The 21,148-nt window shown below is 50.2% G+C and overlaps 1 protein-coding gene across 2 annotated transcripts in view; it reads left to right on the top strand.

The window, feature by feature from the left end:
• Positions 1–21,148, top strand: part of FAM135B (family with sequence similarity 135 member B) — a 274,520-nt gene that overhangs the window by 235,108 nt on the left and 18,264 nt on the right. For both annotated transcript variants that reach the window (XM_077749966.1, XM_077749967.1), the window contains exons 10-12: positions 8,733–8,888; positions 9,658–9,731; positions 18,013–18,167. In XM_077749966.1, coding sequence (XP_077606092.1) covers positions 8,733–8,888; positions 9,658–9,731; positions 18,013–18,167 — 385 coding nt within the window. The remainder of the gene's footprint in view (positions 1–8,732; positions 8,889–9,657; positions 9,732–18,012; positions 18,168–21,148) is intronic.

Genomic DNA, 21,148 nt, shown 5'->3' with positions numbered 1-21,148 from the left:
GTACGTTTGCCTGGGTGCAGCCAGAACTCGTTGAGACAGAATATCGGGGAGTGGAGCTCAGGCATCTGTATTCATTAAAAGCTCCTCAGGTTGATCAAAACCACAATGAGATATCACCTCACTCCCCTTAGAGTGGCTATTACCGAAAAGACAAGAGATGTCAAGTGCTGTCGAGGATGCGGAGGGAAGGGAACCCTCGGGCATTGTTGGGGGGGGAGGGTAACAACAGGAGCCGGCACCGTGGGAAACACCGAGAGGTTCTTCAAACATTTAAAATGACGACTGTCACAGGATCCCACAGTTTAACTACCAAGTCTGCATCTGAGGATGTAATCACTGTCCTGAAGAGGTGTCCGCACCCCGGTGTCCACTGCAGACACCCTGGGTGGCCACGTGTGGATGAATGGATAAAGAAAACGTGGTCTTTGTATACAGTGGAATACTCTTCAGCCGAAAGAAGAAGGAAGTCCTGCCATTTGTGACAATGTGGATGAATCTTTTGTAAGTGTATTTATTTATTTAGAGAGAGAATCCCAAGCAGGCTCCACACCGACAGCATAGAGCCTAATGCAGGGCTCAAATTCACAAACTGTGAGATCATGACCTGATCTGAAACCAGGAGTTGGCCGCTCAACCGACTGAGCAATTCAGGTGCCCCACAACACGGATGAATCTCGAGGGCATCCTGCTAAGTGCGATAAGTCAGACGGAGAAAGACTGAGAATGTGTGATCTCACTTACATGTGAAATGTAAAACAAAAACCTAAGCCATGGGAACGGAGCACAGCTCGGTGGTGGCCAGAGGAAGAGGGAGATGGGGGAAGGTGGCCAAGAGGTACAGACTTCCCAGTTAGAGGACGAGTAAGTTCTGGGAGTGTAATACACAGTGTGGAGACCGAAGGTGACGCTGTGCTGTGTATTTGACAGTTACTACGAGTGTAGATCTTAAGAGTTCTCATCAATGAGGAGAAGCACGGTATGCAAGTGAAGTGATGGGTGTGTGAACTAACCTGATTGTGGTGATCACTTCACACTGTATACATTTACCAAACCGTGATGTGGGACACCTGACATGTATGCAATGTTATATGTCACTTCTGTCTCAGTAAAACTGGAAGAAAAGAAATTAGAAGGGAATGGCTTCCCAGATGAGTCTCCGTGCCACCAGGAAGGACTGAGAGCCCCTGGTCTGCAGCACGTTGTAAAGTCAGCAAACCTCAGTGTTCCGGTGGTAAGGCAGAGCGCAGAGGTGGTGCCGCATGCTGGGTGCGGAAGGGTCTAGAAAGGAGGGGCCGTTTGCTGTGAGCCCTGAGGAGAGGTGGGGCTTAGCTGTCAGGGTAATCAAGGAGTCACACTGCAGGCACTGCTCCTGATACAAGTGGAGACATGTGAGGGACACAAGAAGCCAGCTTAGAGAGTGTGGAAAGGAAAGATATGGCCGGCAAAGGACCTGGATGCCATCACGAGGAGCGTACATTCCCTAAACATGGAGCTGATGAAGGTGGTGCACCAGAGGGATGGCAAAGCAGTCCAGTGGGTGGAAGAAGCAGGGGCTGCCACTCTCCCCTCTTCCCCTGAGGAAATCCAGGGCAGCATCGCCTTGGAAAGGTCCACAGGCATCCAGGTTCAAGTCCGGGCTCCAGCCTTTCCTCACATCAGCTGTGCAACCCTGCACCTACAGTTTAGGATTTCTGGGAGCTTCGGGTTCCTCATCTGTGTCTCGTGGTTGTGAGGAGCTCAGAACTGGGAGAGAGCTCACAAGAGGACCCTGCGAGTGCCCGGCTCATGGCTCTGCTGTGCGGAGAAAACTGGGGGCCTCAGGCTCCATCCCTTGCAGCCTGGATGTGGCTCAGGGTCCCAAGGGGACACTGATACAGCCTCCAAATGACCGAACATTTAGGTCTAGGGGTTTGGGAAACGCAGCCGTGCGCAGCTGTCCATCACCCCACTGACCATCTCTGCTGCCGGTGCCACCGTGGTGTGCCGTCAGAGCTGGGGTGTCCGGCGCATTCTCTGCTGATGGCCGTGCCTGTGGCTCAGGTTCCCAGACAACCAGCGATCACCGAGTGTGCGCTCGGAGCCAGGCGCAGGCTAAGCGCTTGTGGAATGCAGTCTCCTCCTGTAACCGCTGAGATGCTGCCTTAAAAAAAAAAAAAAGTTTATATATTTATTTTGTGAGAGACAGAGAGAGAGGAGGTGAGGAGGGGCAGAAGGAGAATCCCAAGCAGAGGCTCCGAGCTGTCAGCACAGCAGGGCTCGAACTCACAAACTGTGAGATCATGACCTGAGCTGAAATCCAGAGTCGGACGCTTAACTCACTGAGCCACCCAGGCGCCCGGAGACTTTGCCTTTATAGAAGCACGTGGCCAGGGCCCCCTGTAAGTGGTGGAGGGCGACGGGCGAAGGCTCCCGGACTGTATGGTGCTCAGCCCTCAGCCTCAGGGTTACCTCGCTCGGTGGTGGAGGTGGGGGGTAGTGACGGGGAGTCATGGCATATGCTGTGAATGTGGTCACATCAGAGCTGGGGACACCTGTCTCTGAGTTCCACACCTACTAACCGTGTGACTTTAGACAAGTTGCTTAAACTTTATGGACCTTGATTTTCTGATCTGTGAAGTGGAGATAAAATCATCTGGTTTTTATTAACCCCTTTCCCTCCGAGTCAGCACTCACAGGCGGGGCAGCTGCGGGCGGCTACTTTACGTGCGCCCTGCGCGTTTCCCCATTTAATGGATGCAGCAGGTCTCCAGCCTGAGCAATGCTCGTATTCTCAGGGGATGACGCATCAGGGCCCAGCTCGCAGAGGACGGGTTGTCTGCCCAGAGTCACAGCACTGGACAGTCCAGGGCCAGGCTCTGGCCACCGAGGCACTGGAGCCCCCAGTGTCCCCACCACGATGCCCTCCTGGGAAGCAGAATCGTCGCTTGCGCACAGCGAAGGTGGGGTCTGTGAAGCATCCCCGTGCGGCCCTTGCGGGGCAGCAAATGCAGGAAAAGCTAAGCGCCGTGTTGGCTACAGTCATCGCCACTATCTGGCTTGTCACTTCCCCAGCCATAAAGTAGGTTCCGGGGCCACACGTGCCCGGCAGCGAATTCGGTTAAAAGGCCTTGCTCTCCTTGTCTCCATGACCACAAAGGGCCAGTGTTCCTGCGACCCCCCCAGGAAAGTGGCTCAGGAGTTCTGATCCATTTCAGCAGACATTTTGTGAGTCCCCCACCCCCAGCCAGGCCCTGCATTTCGCCCTGAGGACTCAGCGGGGACCCCCTTCCCCGGGGGACACACAGCCTAACGGGGTGACTTGTTCAGTCTCGACCGTCCAGTGCCTGGAAGGGCTCGTTTGTGGAATGACCGGATGCACTGATGAATCGCAGGAATGCTACACGCCACTGCAGGTGACCCTGGCCACGCTGGTCCAAGCACATGACCCTGGGGCAGCTGTCGTCACCCGAGGCTGCTGGGTCATCTACAGGGGGAGGCGGGAGTCAGCACGGAGGGTGAGTGGCCAGCATCCGCTTCTGCCCAGACCGCAGGGCGCAGTCCTGAGGATGTGGGCTGGCTGTCCAGGTTGGACGGGACAGGTCCCCTCTGGGTAGTGGGCTTCCCACGTGTGCAGAGCCGTTCTTGGGGCAAAATGAGCTCACACGGGCACACGGCGCCAGTGCCACTTGTTGGCTCTGTCCCTATAGACTTCACCGGCTGGTGGGGGCTGCAGATAAGGACCCACACACGTGTGTGGTTGTGGGAGCTCACGAGGCGGTGTCACTAACTAAATGGCTGTGGGGAGGCAGATGCTGGTGCAGCCCAGAGAGGAGGCTGCATGGGAGAAGCCTCATGGTGTCCGGTAAGAGGAGAGTCCAGGCAGCACATCAGGGCCAAGGCTGTGATTACGCCTCAGTGAATGGGGCTCCCAGAAGGGGAGCCAGTGGGGCGCCTGGGCTAACAATGAAGGAGCGTGCGTGCCCTGCACAGTGAAGAGTTGCACCAACCCCCAGGCCACAGGGAGCCATGCAGGAGGGTGACAAGCTCACTGGGGACCGTTAGGAGGAGGAGAGAAGAACAGCGTGTCTTGACGCAGGCTACTCACATTTGCAGCCAAAGCAGTGACAGCACCGGCTTCTGTGCCCCGGATGCCGGCTTCCACCCGTGACACACCCGCCTCCAGGCAGCCCTGAGAAGGCAGAGGGACGCACAGACCTGTCCTCATTCATTCACCCAGGGGTGGCCACCACTGAGGGGCGGGCTCGGCGCCTGGCCCCGAGGCGGCCTGCAACCCACCGCTATATTGACGTATCTGGTCGCTGTGCTGGTTCAGGTGAGAACTTGGGCTGCCGATGAGTCTATCAGATGCGTCTCATGAAACGCCAGTGGGCTGCCTTCCTCCTTTGGCGCCGGACCTCTAGCTTTGAGTGACGGTGTTGTGCGGGCTTAATTTTGTACAGACCCATCCGAGCAGCCTGTTGAGCAGGGGTAGGGCGGGGCGATGCGAAGGGAACCGGGGACAGGGGGCGGGCTTCGGCTACAGAGCTGCCCTCCTGCCGGCAGTGGAAGAAACGGAGCCCCCTCCCCATCTCCCCATAAAGGTGCTCACAGCCCACCAAGTATTTAGAGGCAGGACATCGCCATCTAGTGGTCAGTCACACCAAGTAGGTGTCCCTCAAAGGGGATGGAATGGGGGGGGGGGCAGTGGTTGACTGAGAACCAACCTTTTCCAGTGATTTCTGAGAATTTGAAAACATAGAGTTCTGTAGTCATGGAGCAGTTCACATGTATCTTTACTCCATGTGAATCATATAAACATTTATTAGGCACTTGCTGTGGGCTGGCCACTTTGCTCTTCGTTGGCCCAGTGTCAGGGAGGGAACGTCACACACCGTAACGTCCTTGCCATGTGTCCTGATCCGGGAAGGGGTGGGGTGTGCTCTCTGCACACACGGAAAGGTTCTAGTGATATCCAGCCACGTGCTTTGATACAATAGACAGGCTCAACGTATGCTGATTATCTACCTGAAAGCAACTGCCAATTTCCTTTGAGAATTCAGAAAGGCTGGGTTTCCTATCATGCAAAGGATTCTTTGTTTGCCCGCATAGACTTCTAGGAGATTCTAAGTTGTTGAATGGTCTTTCCAGGAGCTGTACCCTCCTAGCAGGAAACACTAAAAATAAGCTCATTTATAATCAGGTATAAATGAGCAGCTGCCAGTTGAGGTGGCCTGGGTTTTTCTTGTTTTGTTTACCTAATTATNTCCTTGCCAGAGCATTTTTTTTTTTAATTATTTCACTTAAGCCTGAATACATCTTTGTGATGTGACTCAAATGATCCCGCTGATAAGGGCGTCACAAGACTTCTCACTGAGTCCTTGCTTCGGTCTGTAGGTTTGGACACGTCGGTTTCATTAGCCCAGTTGCCTAGCAGAGGAAACGAAAACTGTAGAGAGTGACCGTCCCCTGTGATCACGGTGACTTCCTCCGTGGCCAGTCACGGTCCCTGGCATGGTTACTTTTCAACACGCACTCTGGGAGGCACCTCACAGCTCTGATTTTTCGGAGCTCTTCCAGGGGATCCCGGGAGTGACAGAGCTCAGCCAGCGGAAGTTCCTTCGAGTAGCGTCTCTTTCTCTCTCCAGTTTTAGGGTTTCTCAAACTTGACATGCAGAAGAAATACGTGGCAATCTTTTTTTTTTTTTCCTGGCAATCTTGCTAAAGTACAGATTCTGATTTGCTCTGGGCTGAGGCATTTGCTCTGTGCATGGCGAGCACAGAGGCTGGTCCCCTCCGCCTGGTCTTCCCTTCCCCAGGGTAACCTTCCCAAGCTGCACGGCCCCCCAGGACATCTCCACTGATGGGTAGGGCTTTGGCGGCAATGCCCAGCATGCCCTCAAGGCCCCCTCTCCTCAAATCTGGGGGTTCACAGACCCAGAGGGACCCACCCACACCGTGTGAGCACTCTGATGACAGGGGCCTCTTCTGTAGCTGCAAAGCTCTGGGTGTCAGAGAACCTGGTTCGTTCAGGGAATGTAAAGAGGCTTTTCTTTACCTTGAGAACACAACACAGCTATCACCTCCTCCAGGAAGCCTCCCTGACCCTTCTGCAGCCCTCGGAAGGGCCGCCTGCCTCTTCCAGGACTGGCTGCATTTGTCTGTGTCTCCCCCAAGCTCAGCACACCCCTAGCATATAACAGTCACTCAATAAACTGGGGGTGCAAGAGTGAACAAAGCTGCATGGTTAGAACGCAGGTGAGCAGCAGGGGCCGGTGGCTGAGCGTTCCCCTCGCAGCTTCCCCTGCAGGAGTGTTGCGCCCAGATGCCTCCTTGTTCGTGTGAAGGGCCTCTCCTTGGCCTTGCAGGAGAAGCCCCTCCATGCCCATCGTCTGTAATTACGCAGCCCAGGCATCTGTGAGAGGGAGCAGAGTCCTCGTGTGGCCTAATTAGAAGCTTTCTTAACCTTATCTGGAGCCGTTTCAGTAATCAAGCAGGGAAAAAAATAATTCTCCCAAAGACACATTCAATAAGTAGCTTTGCTTTCTCTCCTTTTCACTGTGGCGGCTGAGCTCTCAGAGTTCACGCTGCGTTTGCTGGTCCCACTGCGGTGGGGTGGGAGAGCCGTGGCTGGAGGGCCAGTCACCGGGCTGGGGGTGCCTCTCACTTATACACAGTCACCTGATTGTTCAATAAAAGGTGACTAACCCCCCCACCCCCACCACATAGTTGCTGGGAACACTGAGAAGGCTAACTCTCAGAATGCAGGCAAAGGAGGGCTGTAGGGGCCACACGTGGCCAGGGGTGCCATGAGCGTGGCCTGTGCGAGGTCAAGCAGGCTTCAAGGAGAGCGAGTTTGACTTACCCTGGGAGAAGGTAGATGTTTCTTAAGAATCATCAGAAACAAGGAAGACTGCATTGGTTCCCTGAACAGTTCCTGGTGGGGAACAGACAAGTCCAAAGTGGTGAAGAGAGACAGATGGCCGGTGAAAGAAGGCCTTCCAGGCAGGGCACGCAGTCGGGTCAGAGCCTGGTACTTGGGGGTAGCCGGCTGTGTTGAGGCCACGGGAAGGAGGACAGTGTGGCTGGGGCAGGGTGTGCCCTGGGCCAGAGGGGAAGGGAGCCAGAGGTAAGGCAGGCCGTGTCCTTGGGTAAAATGGTGCCAAGCGCCAATGCAGGTGTTTGTGCTCATTAGTGAGGGTCAGTGGTGAAGAGGGGCCACTTCCGGTTCCACCCAAAAACCACATTCCAGCCTGGAGGATTCCCAGGGGCTGACCCGGTCTCCCACTCTCCCCAACGCAGTCTTCACGTTTTTGCTTCTGAACAGTATTGGCCACCAATTGTGGGGCTGAACCAAGAGCAGACAGTCCTCTGCTTCCTCACAGAGCCAGTGCAGGAAGTAAGCTTTCCTTCAGAAGGAAGTGGGGCCATTCTCTCACGTGGGAGGTTTGTGGCTGGTGTAGTCATCAAAAACTGGCCTTTCCACTGGGAAGAAGCAGCTCCGAGATGGCTCCAGTTGCTTGACATCCTGTATCTGGAAAGCCAGTCCTTAATTATAAAATAACAATTCCTAAGGATTGAGCATACTTGGTCCCAAATTCCTCCCTCCCTCATTTTCCTCCTCGTAGATAGATGCCTCTCTCTGGCCAGCCTGCCTTCCTCTCAGCCTTTAGTTCAAGGACAGCAAAAGGCACTTCTATTGTTGTAAGCAAGGCTTTGAACTTACTTTTCCTAATGTTACGGTATCCAAAGTGTGCTCATTGCTTTGCACACCCATTTTACAGATGAAGAAGCTGAGGCCCAGGGCAAAGAAGGAGGGCAGAGATGGGCTTGGAGTGGCTATGGTTATGCGTCCCTGATGCATCGTCCGTGATAGAGAGATCCCCACCGCTCCTCATGGTTAACTCTCCTCCGCTCAGTACGGCTCCCTGCCGTCAGAGACCCTCTGTTGTTCATCTGTGTGGCTCCGTTTCTTCCAGACACGTGCCCGGGACACGGAAGGTGCACGTCTAGTGCTTGTGGAACCAGTGATGAAGCCTGGAAGTCAGTGTCGGGCCTTGAGTGTCCCCCTGCCTCTCCTCGGAGACCTGATCTCCCTCTCCCCTCTCCAGAAGCAAAGTGCCCCCATCCCCTGTAGCAGAGGGTCTCCCGGTTCTAAACTCAAGCTCTCCACGGGTTTCCCTTAAGGCTCTAGGCTGGCTTCTTCAAGTTGTAGTTAAGGCCACCCGGGGTCCCCCTTAACGTATTAGGAGCAATGGCAGGAAGAGGTGGTAGGCTCTGGGCACACACCCCTTGGGAATCATCTGATGCTATAAAGGCATAAACATTTCTCAGGAAGCACTCTCAGTGCCTACTGTGTAAAGGCAGCATGGTGCTGTGGGTCTCTGGTTAGACAGCCGAGCCACTGAATCCCAGCTCCATATGACCTTGGCTGTCCATGTGACCTTGGCTGTACCACTGCATTCCTCCGATTCCCATTTTCTTTTCCTGCTCAGCGATGTACAATCCCTAACGGTAATGGTAGGGGTGAAGTGGGGGTGCATGCAGAAGGCCTAGGGTTCTACCTGCCAAATAGCGGCCGAGCAGAACTGGTGCCTGCAGAGGCTGCCGGGGACGGAGCTCAGAATGTGATGGAATACAGAATCCAGAGATGGGAACAGCGCAGTAAAAGCAGAGCGGTCAGCTAAGGCTTCAGGAGGGAGACGGCAGGAGCTTCATGGGAAGAGGCTCTTTACTGCCCCCTTGTGCCTTTCCAGGTGTTGAGCAATCCGGAGAAGATCGCTGAGCAGATAAGTAAGGATCTTGCCTGGCTCACTTCCCACCTGATGGCTCTGTGGACCCAGTTCCTAGATACGGTGACTCTGCACTCCCAGGTGACCACTTACCTCACCCAGGAACATCACACCTTGAGGGTAAGGTGTCCAGTGGGTTACATTCTCTAATCACGCGCCGGTGACCCCTTGAGGAAGCCTTACGACAGTTAGCTCCCTGGGCAGGACAGGAGTTGGGGTTGACTTCCATAGTCGGTGAGGATCCCGAGTGCTGGTCCGGGCTCCACCACCAGCTCGCAGGGAGGCCTTATGAGTGTGTTCAGCCTCCGAAACCGCTGCCTCCACCATTCCTGAAACACCTGCCCTGGCTGCCAGCTGATAGCAGAGCCTTATCTTGAGGGATGTTACAAGTGCTTAGAAATGTGTTTTCAACTGTAAGATCTTTTCCTTTGCCACCAGCTTGGGTGCATATGGATTGGTCCTGATGCAAAATACAAGATGTTGGTCTCATTTACGGCAAGAGAGCCAAATATCTGGGTCCACAAAGCACTTAGCGGGTGCACTCACATGACTGGCTTTGCAAATTCTGTCTCATCTGCACTTACTTACGGTCACAGTCTCCAAGTGTCTTATATTCTCGTAGAAGAAATACGACCGAAATAAAAACATGACAGAAAGCAGTGCAAGAACAGATTCATAAACATGCATTAAACTGTGTCCAAAGCCAGCTTTGGGCTAAGAGTCCCCAAGTGAGAGAGGGTAGCTGTGGAAGTATTTGTTTCAGATTTGTTTAACCCCCTCTGGGTGGTGGGCTCAGCTCTCTTACCTCTGTGAGTCCCAGTTTCCCTTTGAAAAATCAAGGTCACGCCCTCCCGATGAGTTAAGTTGTTTACATTATCTTACTCCTCAGGTCCGAAGGTTTTCTGAGGCCTTCTTTTATATGGAGCACCAAAAACTTGCAGTCCTGACCTTTCAGGAAAATCTGTAAGTAACCAATTGCATGCCCACGTCACACTGTAAAAGTAGCCACCCAACGCATTCTTGTTCAGAGGTACTTCTTCCCTTCATCTCCGACTGCCAAGGAGAGCAGCGTACCCACCCTCGCACATTCAGGCTGCATTTTGTCTGCAGGCAAAGGAGTCAGACAAATTGCAGAGGTGGGATCTAGCAGGTGGCAGAGAAGGTCAATAGCCAAAGTTTTCTTTTGTTGAGTGTTATTATGGTTCTATAGACAGAATCAAGACTTCCCAGGTCCCCGAAGACATCTGTGCTGAGTCTTCTTTGTGAAATGGATTAGAAGTAGGTGGTGTGGCCACAAGCTATGTCGGGAAAAACACAGAACTCGCTGGAGACCTCGCAGTAGCTTCTGAACGCATTTAGCATGAGAATGAAGACCAGACTAATTAGGAGGACTGATGGGTTTCTAAGTCTGCCTTCCTCCAAAATTAAAGAAAAGATGAAAACCCTAATAAAAAAGTCAGGGGGCTAACACGAAATGAGGTCATCGTCGCGTACATCTCCCTGGGGGAGGGAGGAGGAGATGGATCCCTCTAAGAGGGTTGGCCTTTGCCCCACAAGGGGTTCTTTGGTTTCTGAAGGATCCATCCACCTCCGAGAATAAGTGGGGATGGAGTCATGTTTGAGATGGCATAGTAGCTCCAGCAGGAGAAACATTTTAGGTTCACCTCCCACACAAGACAGATCTGAAGACCTTTTCGTCCCCCACGTTGACAACCCTCTCTTGCTTCTTTCCACACTTCCTCCTGGTGGAAAGTAGACTGGCATTTACAGCTTACCTCGCGGAGCCTGGAAGTGAGGGGGCGCCAAGGGAGACACATCTGTGGTTAAAATAGCCTGTCTAGAAACACGTCCGATCTTCCGCTCGCTCACGCATTACTCAGCTCTCAGCTAGGACTGGGGGAAGGTCCGTTCTTAAATGAAAATCAGAAGGCGTTGATCCGACAGATGTGAACATAACACGGAGGGCCACTGAGCAAAAATGCTGTAAGTCAGGACTCTTGTAGGAATCTGTTTCGTGAGTCCCCACCACAACAGGCAAGCCCTAGATGGCCGGGCCGTGCTGTGGTCCCAAGGAGCGTAAGCACACGTGCTAGAACAGCCACGGGAGCAGTTCTGCGAAGATGCCAAGTACAGAGGATGTGAAACTCAGCCAACCTGGGTTCACAATCCTGTACCTCCATTGGCCTATAGCAGGTCCTTGACAAAGTTATTATTATTATTATTATTTTTTTTTTGCTGTTGATTTTTATTTCCTCTTGCCCTCCCCTGGCCTTTGTTTTCTTAAAACAGGCAGGGTCATGGTTGTAGAACACCCACATCCATGGATTACACTGTTCAAGCCATAGACTCTGCCCAGAGAATGTTAGGTGATGATACATCCCACAGTCGTTGACTGTGCACGTGGGCACGGGGAACACCACGGGGAACAAAGTAAAGACTCCGTCCTTGTGGGTCCCTCACTCTAGGGCAGGAACAGGCCAGATGTGAGTCGTGTCATTTCAGGTAGTGACCAGTGCAGAGAAACAAGTCAAGGCGAGGACACAGAACATGGCGAGGAGGGATATGGCCAGCGTCCTCATACATGTTGAAGGACTAGCTCTCAGAGACAAAACCCAAAACTCGGGTCTGTTGTGTTTGCTGATTTCACACAGTGGTCACTTTCAAGCTGCCGCTATGTGTTTTTTGCTTATTTGTTTCAAAGTTTTGTTTAGATTCTAGTTAACGTACAGTGTAATATTGGTTTTGGGTGTAGAATTTAGTGATCCGTCATTTATGTACAACAGCCAGTGCTCATCACAAGTGCCCTCCTTTTTTTTTAATGTTTGTTTATGTTGAGAGAGAGAGAGAGAGAGAGAACGTACATGCAAATGGGGCTGGGGCAGAGAGAGAAGAAGAGAGAATCCCAAACAGGTTTCGCACTGTCTGCATGAAGTCCGATATGGGACTAAATCTCAAGAACCATGAGATCATGACCTGAGCCTAGATTAAGAGTCACATGCTCAACCAACTGAGCTACCCAGGCGCCCCCTGTTTTTAAATGTGTGTCTTCCTTAATACCCACCACCCATTTACCCTCTCTTCCATTAACCCTCAGTTGGTTGCCAGTATGTGATCTCTGAACACGGAGCTGGGAAGAGATGGGCACAACTGGCTCTTCCAAGCCACATTGACCAGCTCCACCACAACACTGGGTGTGGGACGAGGATTGTTTTGGCCAAAGTGCTAGGAGAGAATCTTTCTGAGGATGTGACATTTGAACAGAGACTGAGGTTATAACAAGCCATCCCTTGATAGGAAAGAAGACCCATCAGAGGGAAAAGCTGGTGTCAAGGCTCTTATACAAGAACACGAAGTATGAGGAGCGGTGGAAGGCGGGTGTAGCTAGAATAGAGTGAGCAGGAAGCAGGGGAGGGAGGCGGGACCTGCAAAGTCAGTAGGGACCAGCCCATGTGTGACCGTATGGACCAGGACAAAGAATTCAGAGTTTGCACCATGACCATTACGATTAAAGCCTTTAAGAAAAAATCGGCAAATGAGTATGGTGGAAAGACCTGATTTCAGATCTCATATACATGGCGTGAAATCTCGGTCCTGTAACTTACAGTATTTGTGACACCAAAGCAGACCTCTCTTAGGGTGTTGTTTAGATGTAAAAGGGAGAGCCCCACATTCAGCAAATACCCACTTAGTGCTGACTCTGGGCCAGGCACTAGTCTGGGTGGTAGACAGCAGTGACCAAAACTGGCAAATTCCCTAGCTCATAGAGCTTGTTTCAGTAGGGGAAGGCACAGAAGGAAGTACGTATGATAAGCCAAATGCAGTATGTGCCAATGAGAAATGTGTCAGTGGGGTAAGGACGGAGGGTCCCACTGAGGGGTCACAGAAGGGTCGCTGAGAAGATGACATTCAGCCAGAGGTCTGAAGCAGGGGAGGGACTGAGCTTCGCAAATACCAGGGAGGCAGAGCAGCTGTCTCCTAGCACAGCTGTACAGAGACTCATCACTACTCACTAGCAGATATTAACCTGTAGGGTAAAGCAGACTCTAGGCTAGGAGCAATATTATTCAGGAGGAAGTAAACTTTAAAAAAAAAATGTTTTAACATTTATTCATTTTTGAGAGACAGAATGCAAATGTGGGAGGGGCAGAGAGAGAGGGAGACACAGAATCCGAAGCAGCTCCAGGCTCCTAGCTGTCAGCACAGAGCCCGACACGGGGCTTGAACTCGTGAACTGTGAGATCATGACCTGAGCCAAAGTTGGAGGCTTACTCGACTAAGCCACCCAGGCGCCCCCCAGGAGGAAGTAAACTTTTAATTAGGTCATTAAGAGTAAGAGGTACAGAACAGAAAGGGGCATTTTATGTCAGGAACTGAGGACCTTCCTGGAGGAAAGGTACAGAGGACTATGAACAGAATTTCTGCTCACATCGAGGCAGCGAGCAGCTGAGCAGCGCTAGCGGATCCTCACGGGCATGGTGCAGCCACCTGGGGATCCAGGCTGCAGAGGGAGGGCATGCCTGTGAGTCACAAACATCCCCCCAAACCAGGCCAGACAAGCGGCCGGACGGGGTGAAACCCATCTGTCCAGACCCATCTTGTTCAAGCTCAGACTAGATTGTGTCTCCCCAGCAGTGGCTCACAGCCATTTAGGAGGATGTGAAAGCCACGTAGTGGATTTGGAACAGCACTTCTTAAATGAAATAGGATGGGTTGGGACAGAACCAGAGGGAGCAGGAAGTCCGAGTAAGGTGTGTTTCTGAACCCCGTTTCCGCGTGTTTCCGGAAGTGTGGGCTTGCGCTGGCTTGCCATGTAAAATGAAGAGTGTTTCTTCCCGTGGGTTGCTGTGTCTTATTTTTTTATTTTAATTTTTTTAACTTTATTTATTTTGAGAGAGAGAGAGAGAAAGTGAGGGAAGGACAGAGAGAGAGAGAGACAGAGAGAGAGAGAATCCCAAGCAGGCCAGTGCAGAGCCCGATGTGGGGCTCGAACTCACAAACTGTGAGATCATGACCTCAGCCCAAACCAAGAGTCGGACGCTCAATCAGCTGAGCCCCCCAGACGCCCCATGGGTTGCAGTATTTTAAAATGCAGTGTTGCAGTGTTTAAAATGGTTTAGAACTGGCTGGGAGCCAGGGTCCGTCTTATTGTCTCTCTCTTCTGTGTCACCCGTGTCTAGCCTGTGCTCTTCATACAGTTAAGGGTTCAGGGAAAGCTTCTAGCAGAGACGTCAGGAAATGTGAAAGCCTATATGAACGGGAATGAACGCAGGAGGACCTGCACTGGCGATCTAGCCCCTGGAATAATGACCGTTGATTTATCCCTCTGCCTTTTATGTTTTTTCTGTAGTAATAATCGTAACGCTAATCTTTAAAAAGTTTCATTTTACGAGAGGCTATGTAGATAGTGTTGAACACAAGAGGCACTTTCCCTGTCTTGCTGATGAGGTTTTGTCCGTTGAGATGGGACTCTGGTAAGAAGTGCTGAGGGCAGCATGTACCCTGGCTCGCCTTATGTTCGCATTAACACTATGAGCTACGAACTGTTCCCATCCTCACTTCACCAAAGAAGAAACTGGGGAAGGCCACCCTCCCCCTCCCCGGGAGGCTCATTGGGTTAAGCATCCGACTGGCTCAGGTCATGATCTCACAGTCTGTGAGTTTGAGTCCTGCATCGGGTTCTGCACTGACAGCTCGGAGCCTGCACCCTACTTCAGATTCTGTGTCTTTCTGTGTCTCCCTCTCTTTCTGCCCTTCCCTCTCTCACACTCTGTCTCTCTCTTTCTTAAAAATAAACACTTAAAAAATTTTAAAGAAGAAACCAGCAAAACCAGGGCTCACAGAGGCTAAGTAACTTATCTTAGACCACACAGCAGGCATGTGTTGTACACACGGACTGCTGAAGTCCAGATCCCACATTCCCAGCCTCCTTGCCATGGCTCCGCTATACAGTGGTGACCCATTCTCCTAAAGAATACACCAGAAGAACTGAACTAGGATTTCTCACCCTCTAAGATAAAATATCCCTTGTTGCTGGCTGTCCTCTGGGAGTCCCAGGAAACCTGAAATGGAAATAAGTGGGTGATGGATGGGGGCCTGGATGCTCCATAGAGCAGATCTCCAGAACTTAGTCATCTTATTTCCTTGAAACTTTATGCTCGTTACTTAGCACCTCCTCATTTTCCCACCCAGCCCCCGGCGGCCATAGCTGTATTTTCTGACTCTGAATCTGACTATTTTCGATTCCTCCCATAAGTGGAATCACATGATATTTGTCCTTCTGAGGCTGACTGAGTTCACGTTGCATAACGTCCTCAAGGATTGTCCGTGTTGTCATGTATGACAAGATTTCCTTCTTTTTTAAGGCTGAATAATATCGCATCATTCTGCATCTTCTTTACCCCTTTCCCGCTCATGGATACTTAGCGTGTCTCCGTAGCTGGGCTTTGTGAATAGTGCCAGGCACGTGGGAGTGCACGTATGGCTTCAACACCCTGATTTCAGTTCTTCAGGATAAATACCCAGAATCAGGATTGTCCGATCACATGGCAGTTCTATTTTTAACTTTCCGAGGAACTTCCTTACTGTTTTCCAAAGCAGCTGCAACTTCTTACATCTGCATCAACAACGTACAAGGGATGCAACTTTTCCACATCTTCACCAACAGTGGTTTTTTGGTTTGTTTTCATAAAAGCCATCCTCAGTGCGAGGTGATGGCTCATTGTGTATGTGCCCTGGAATTCTTAGTCATTTTTTTTTAACACACGCTAAGCACTGTTTTAGGTACTTGGTCACATGCACAAAGTCTACGCTTAAGACGCCACATTCTAACAGGAGGTAATTCCCCGCATAAGACAACCTGGACCTGACTGTCCAGCAGCCCTCCCTTGTTATAGTTACTTGATTCATCACCTGATTTATTCATGCCTATGAGCTCTTTAGGTCCAAAATCAAATTTCCATCCTGGAGGTTTACGCCCTGGCCTGTGGACACAGTCCTAGGCACATGGGTACCCAGTCACTATGCTTTTGTAAAAAACTAAAAACTGAACCCAGAGTGCCAGGTTCTGATGATAGCTAAGTGCAGAATTGACTGCGACAAAATTCCATTTAAATATTTAAAGGAAGGTTCACAATACTATGAAGTTGCTACAGCCTTCATGGCTTTGAAGAAGATAATACATTGCTTATCTTTTTTTTTAAAATAAAGTTTATTTATTTATTTTGAGACAGAGAGTGAGCGCACAAGCAGAGGAGGGACAAAGAGGGAGGGAGACAGGATCCCAAGCGACCCCATGCTGGCAGCACAGAGCCCAATGCAGGGCTCAGTGTCATGAACTGGGAGATCACGACCTGAGTCAAGATCAAGAGTCAGATCCTTAACTGACCAAGCCACCCAGGCACCCTGTATCCTTTTTGATCATAGGTTAAAATCCAATGGAGAAATAAGAAGGAAATAAAATATTCATATTTCATATGTATATTCAAAACACACATATAATATATCCCATGTGCATATGTTTATCATATTTGTCACCAAGAGTGCCAAATGAGAGAATTTTCCCTGGGGTCCTGTGGAGTTCTGCCTCTGTAAAGCTGGCCTGTGGGAGCAGGTGACACTCCCCCACAGCTGACGAGTGATGTGGGGGCTTCCAGAGGTCGGGCTGCTCCAAAAAGAGCGACGGTCAGACAGACAGACATAAACTAGCTACGTGTGCTTAATTCTTCTCCCAAACTGGCCAACCCAGTAAGGCCCTCTTCTCCCTTGTGCAAGTGGGATTGAAGCGGTGTGGAGAAGATGACAGAATGCTCATGCTTTTCCTTCGTGGGAGGAAATAAACTCTCTCCCTTCTACAGGTACTTGAGGAGAAGGGAATAAACATTTCCAACCATCCTGTCTTTTTTTTTTTTAATGTTTTATTCATTTTCCTTGAGAGAGAGAGAGATAACGTGAGCAGGGGAAGGTCAGAGAGAGAGGGAGACACAGAATCTGAAACAGGCTCCAGGCTCCGAGCTAGCTGTCAGCACAGAGCCCAATGCGGAACTCGAACCCATGAACCGCAAGATCATGACCTGAGCCGAAGTCAGACACCCAACTGACTGAGCCACCTGGGCGCCCCAGCCATCCCATCTTTTGAATGAGGAATACTGATGGTTTCAAAGTCTGAAACCAAATTCCTGCTGGTGGAAAGGTGTCTGGTTCACGGAGAAAGAATATGGGGCATTGTTTTTTTCCTTTTAATGTTTTATTTATTTCTGAGAGAGAGAGTGAGCAGGGGAGGGTCAGAGAGAGAGGGAGATATAGAATCTGAAACAGGCTCCAGCCTCTGAGCTAGCTGGGTCACAGCCCAGGAACCCTGAGATCATGACCTGAGCCAAAGTCGGACGCTTAACCGACTGAGCCACCCAGGCACCCCTGGGGCATTATTTTTTTTATTTTTATTTTTTAAATAGTTTATTGTCAAGTTGGTTTACATATAACACCCTGGGGCATTGTTTTTTAATCCTACATAGAGGAACAAAAATCCAGGGCTCCTGAACTAGGAGTAAGTAGGGAAACTTACATGCTAATCAAGGATGCTGGTGTCCACACAGTAAGCAATCAAAAAAAAAAAAAAACGCAATTTTCGATGGTTCTTAATTCTTAACCTGTGGGAGGTTAGAAATGCAACAGTAAGGGATAAGTAACTTGAAGTGTTTCCTCCAAAGTACTAAGTTAAGGTTCCTGCCATTTTGAAACTCAGCTCTTCCTCCTCTAAAATGGTATTTATTGCTTCTCACTGAAACAGGGTGTGATAAAGTGCCCCAGTCATACGATCCATGACCTCTAACCTCAGTGCCCAGACCAGTTATGATACAAAGCAGACCATGGCATTGGGGGCTGGGTAGGTGGCTGGGAAGAAAGGAAGAGAGGATGGACGGACCGATAGTGGATTGTCAGAGCCCATTGAATATTTTCTGGATATATTCTTGGGATGAGGGTCTGGGGGCAAGGATTCTTAACACATTTCAAGCTTACTTAGAGGGGCGCCTGGGTTGCTCAGTTGGTTGACTCTTGGTTTCTGCTAAGGTCATGATCTCCCAGTTTGTGAGTTCGAGCCCCACGTCGGGCTCTGTGCTGATGGTGCAGAGCCTGCTGGGGATTCTGTCTGTCCCTCTGTCTGCCCTTCCCCCACTCCTACTCTCTCTCAAAATAAATAAACTTAAAAAAGCCTCCTGGGGTGCTAACCCAGTGCATGTGTCCCCAGGATACAGAGCCACAGCCAGCTATCTCTGGACGTCCGGAATTCAGAGTACCTCACCACCATGCCCCCACTGCCCGCCGAGTGCCTGGACATCGACGGTGACTGGGACACCCTGCCAGTTATCTTTGAGGACAGATACGTGGACTGCCCTGCAACAGGTTGGTCCTCGTCTGGGAAAGAAGCGTGGCTCCCAGTCAGTTGCCCTATTTATGCTCGGGGAGCAGTGGAGAACCAAATCAAGGAAGGAATTTGTCAGCTCGTGGAGGAGAGCAAAGACTCAGGCTAAGCCAGTGGGAGATGGCGTGACGTCCGTGCAATTGACAAATCAGTGTAACAGAAGGGCAGGTACAGTAAAGGTCCCCTTCCTGACTCCTCCTGGGGTAAAATCCTACCAAGTGCCTCAGTGTTTTCACCTATAGAATGGGAACCAGATTCTCCCTTCACCAGAATACTGTGAGCAGAGGTTGGACATCCTTTCTTACCCCAGATGTGCAACGCAAATATAAAATCATGTCTCTTTGCATTTTAACGGCATTCGGCTCAGACTCCTGTGGAGTGCTCGCTTCGTGCCCCGAACCAGGCTGCATCAGGGCTGGCGGATGAGCGACTCCGCTTAGGGAGAAAAGACAGCGGGCTCCTGTGTATTTGTGTTTGTATCCGAGCTCGGTCTGTCTTGCTGGTGTTGCACAGTTTGTTAATGAATCGATTGCTGGGGAGCGCATGAGGCGCGCCGGGGGGACAATAGCCCTCCGTCCCCTCGCACAGCCCTGCATGTGGAAACCCAAAAGCTATCACAGGTGACAGAGCTGAAGGAAACCCGAATGAGCCAGAAAATACAGCTGGAGGCTTCACACGGTTTATCTTTTGTAATCCTGTTACAAAACAGACAAACGAACCTCAAAAGCCCTATTTCACCGAGAGAAACTGAGGCACGGGGGTATAAATATGTATTAAAGATCATGCGGCTTATAAACACCAATGTGGAAAGCAAGGCACCTGAGCCCCAAGGCCCAGGGTCTGCCTTGCCGTCTCTTTGTGAGGCATTTTAACCATAAAGGCTTTCGTTTAAATTACGCTGCCATTAAAATTTCAGAATTTCCGCAGTCAGAGATTTGTAGGGTCTCATCAAAGCCTCGGTGACTGTGAAGACAGTGCCACTTTGTACATTAAGTATGTTGCCCGGTTCTCAGCTGTGCCCTGACATCTAGTGTCTACATTGCATAGGACAAGCCAGAAGGCTCTCAAGATGCTGCCTACCCAGCTGGTCAGACTTAAGCCACCTTTGCCTTGAGACTGCATCTGTGTGTGTGTGTGTGTGTGTGTGTGTGTGCGCGCGCGCACAAAACTTTTCTTGACCTTCTTCGTCCCTTCACAGGGTGCTCTGATGATTTAATCCCAGAGCAAAACCATTAGCAAATAAAGAACTATTTCCTTTTTCCTCCAGGGGTTGGTGACCTTAATGTAATTTGCAATGAGGTCATCACATTTGCATTTCATTGTTTTAGCTAGGGAAGAAAGGGACAAAAAAAAGAGTCCCATTTCCATATTAAAATAGTAATATTTATTCATGGTCTGCTCTAATCTCATGGGTAGACCCCTTCTCTATACCAGGGACTCCCAAAGTCTGCCTGTATTGGCTGTGACCCCTCACTCCTTGGTCCCAAGGCAATGGAACCTTTTGCATAAAAGCCTTAACAGTCGGCTAGACTGCCTGAATTTGAATCTTTTCTCCAACCATTAGTACCGTGTGGAACTGGGCAAAAGGAATTGTAATTTATATTCCGTAGACCTGCTGTGAGCAGTGGAGAGATCCAGCCACAGAACACTTACGCGTGGTCGGCACAAAGGAAGTTATGAATGCATATCGACTAATACCATTAGCTAGCATCTGACTGAATCCATTCTCTTTGAATTAGGTGTTTTGCTACTCTTATTTTTCCCCAGTTGTGGCTGTGAACCTAGTGTTGCCATTTTGACAGTCCACTTCCTCACTGGGCTTCCTGTGTCCTGTCTTACACTGTCTATGACTAATCAGGGGCATCTTTCATTTTTGTTCAAAGAGTCCATCAATCCTCCTGTTGCCTGTAATATAAAGACCAGACTCCTCATTCATACAGGGCATCCAAGTTCATCCATATGGTGGGTTCTCTCTGCCTGTCTAACACAATGCCTGCTCCACAGCCCTGTTCACGCTGGCTCTCTCCACATGGGATCTAACTGATGCTTGACCACACTGTGCACCCCAGGCTTCTGGATCTTTGCCCTTTGCTGTTCTCCCTGCTTGGTCTGACTCATTATCTCCTTCTCTGAAGAACCCAATTCCTATTCTCCAAGATAACAGCCCATATGCTTCAGGTAGAGCCCAAAGAAACTAGTTCATTATTACAACTGGTCCCCACTTCCCCTCTCCCTAGCTCATGGCCTCGTAGAGGACTCTACGCATAGGCTATGCCAATTATTATTCATGGATTCAATCACATTGACCTTGTGTTTTTTTTCAAACCAATATAAACAGCTTGTGAGAGTAATCATCTTTGTTCTGCTACATTTCTGTTCTGTTCTCAATTCGCTTTATGAACACAGCTCAGTGACTATGTGACAGCTGCGGTGGTAGCTGTGGGCACACAGATATTCACCCAATACAAGCCCTTCTCTGCAGTGGGGACAGGAAGTGCACAGGTGGATCCTTTTATATACGGTGGTGGTGGTGGTGTTACAGCACATCTGTGTCGAGGGGATGCTGGGAATTTGCCCAGACAACGTCCAACTTGTTGGCTATGGGAAGGCTCCCCCAGAGGAAGGGACATTTGCTCAGTCCCTCAAGATGCAAAGAACACATCGACATAAGGAAGAGACCCATTCTTTCCCAATCTTTGGTCTAATCTTTGACCCAGTTGTAAATTTCACTCCAAGGTGTGAGCTTTTGATACGGTTTGTAAGTGTCTCAGTGATTCACTTCATAACACCCTCTAGTGTTTATAGTCCTCTAACTTCTATGAAAACCATATGAAGGATTTAAATGTTTTTTAAGTAAAAGAAAAAGCTAACCATTTCTTCTTTTGTTTGGTGTATATGGAAATTCAATAACACTTCAGATGGCTTTGTCAAGAGAGATGGTTCAGACAGACTGGGGGGGGCA

The sequence above is a fragment of the Crocuta crocuta genome, unplaced genomic scaffold (assembly GCF_008692635.1).
Source record: "Crocuta crocuta isolate KB4526 unplaced genomic scaffold, BGI_CrCroc_1.0 scaffold119, whole genome shotgun sequence".
Taxonomy (NCBI): Eukaryota; Metazoa; Chordata; class Mammalia; order Carnivora; family Hyaenidae; genus Crocuta; species Crocuta crocuta.
Note: the sequence above shows the minus strand (reverse complement) of the source record. Positions and strands in the feature narration are given on the sequence as shown.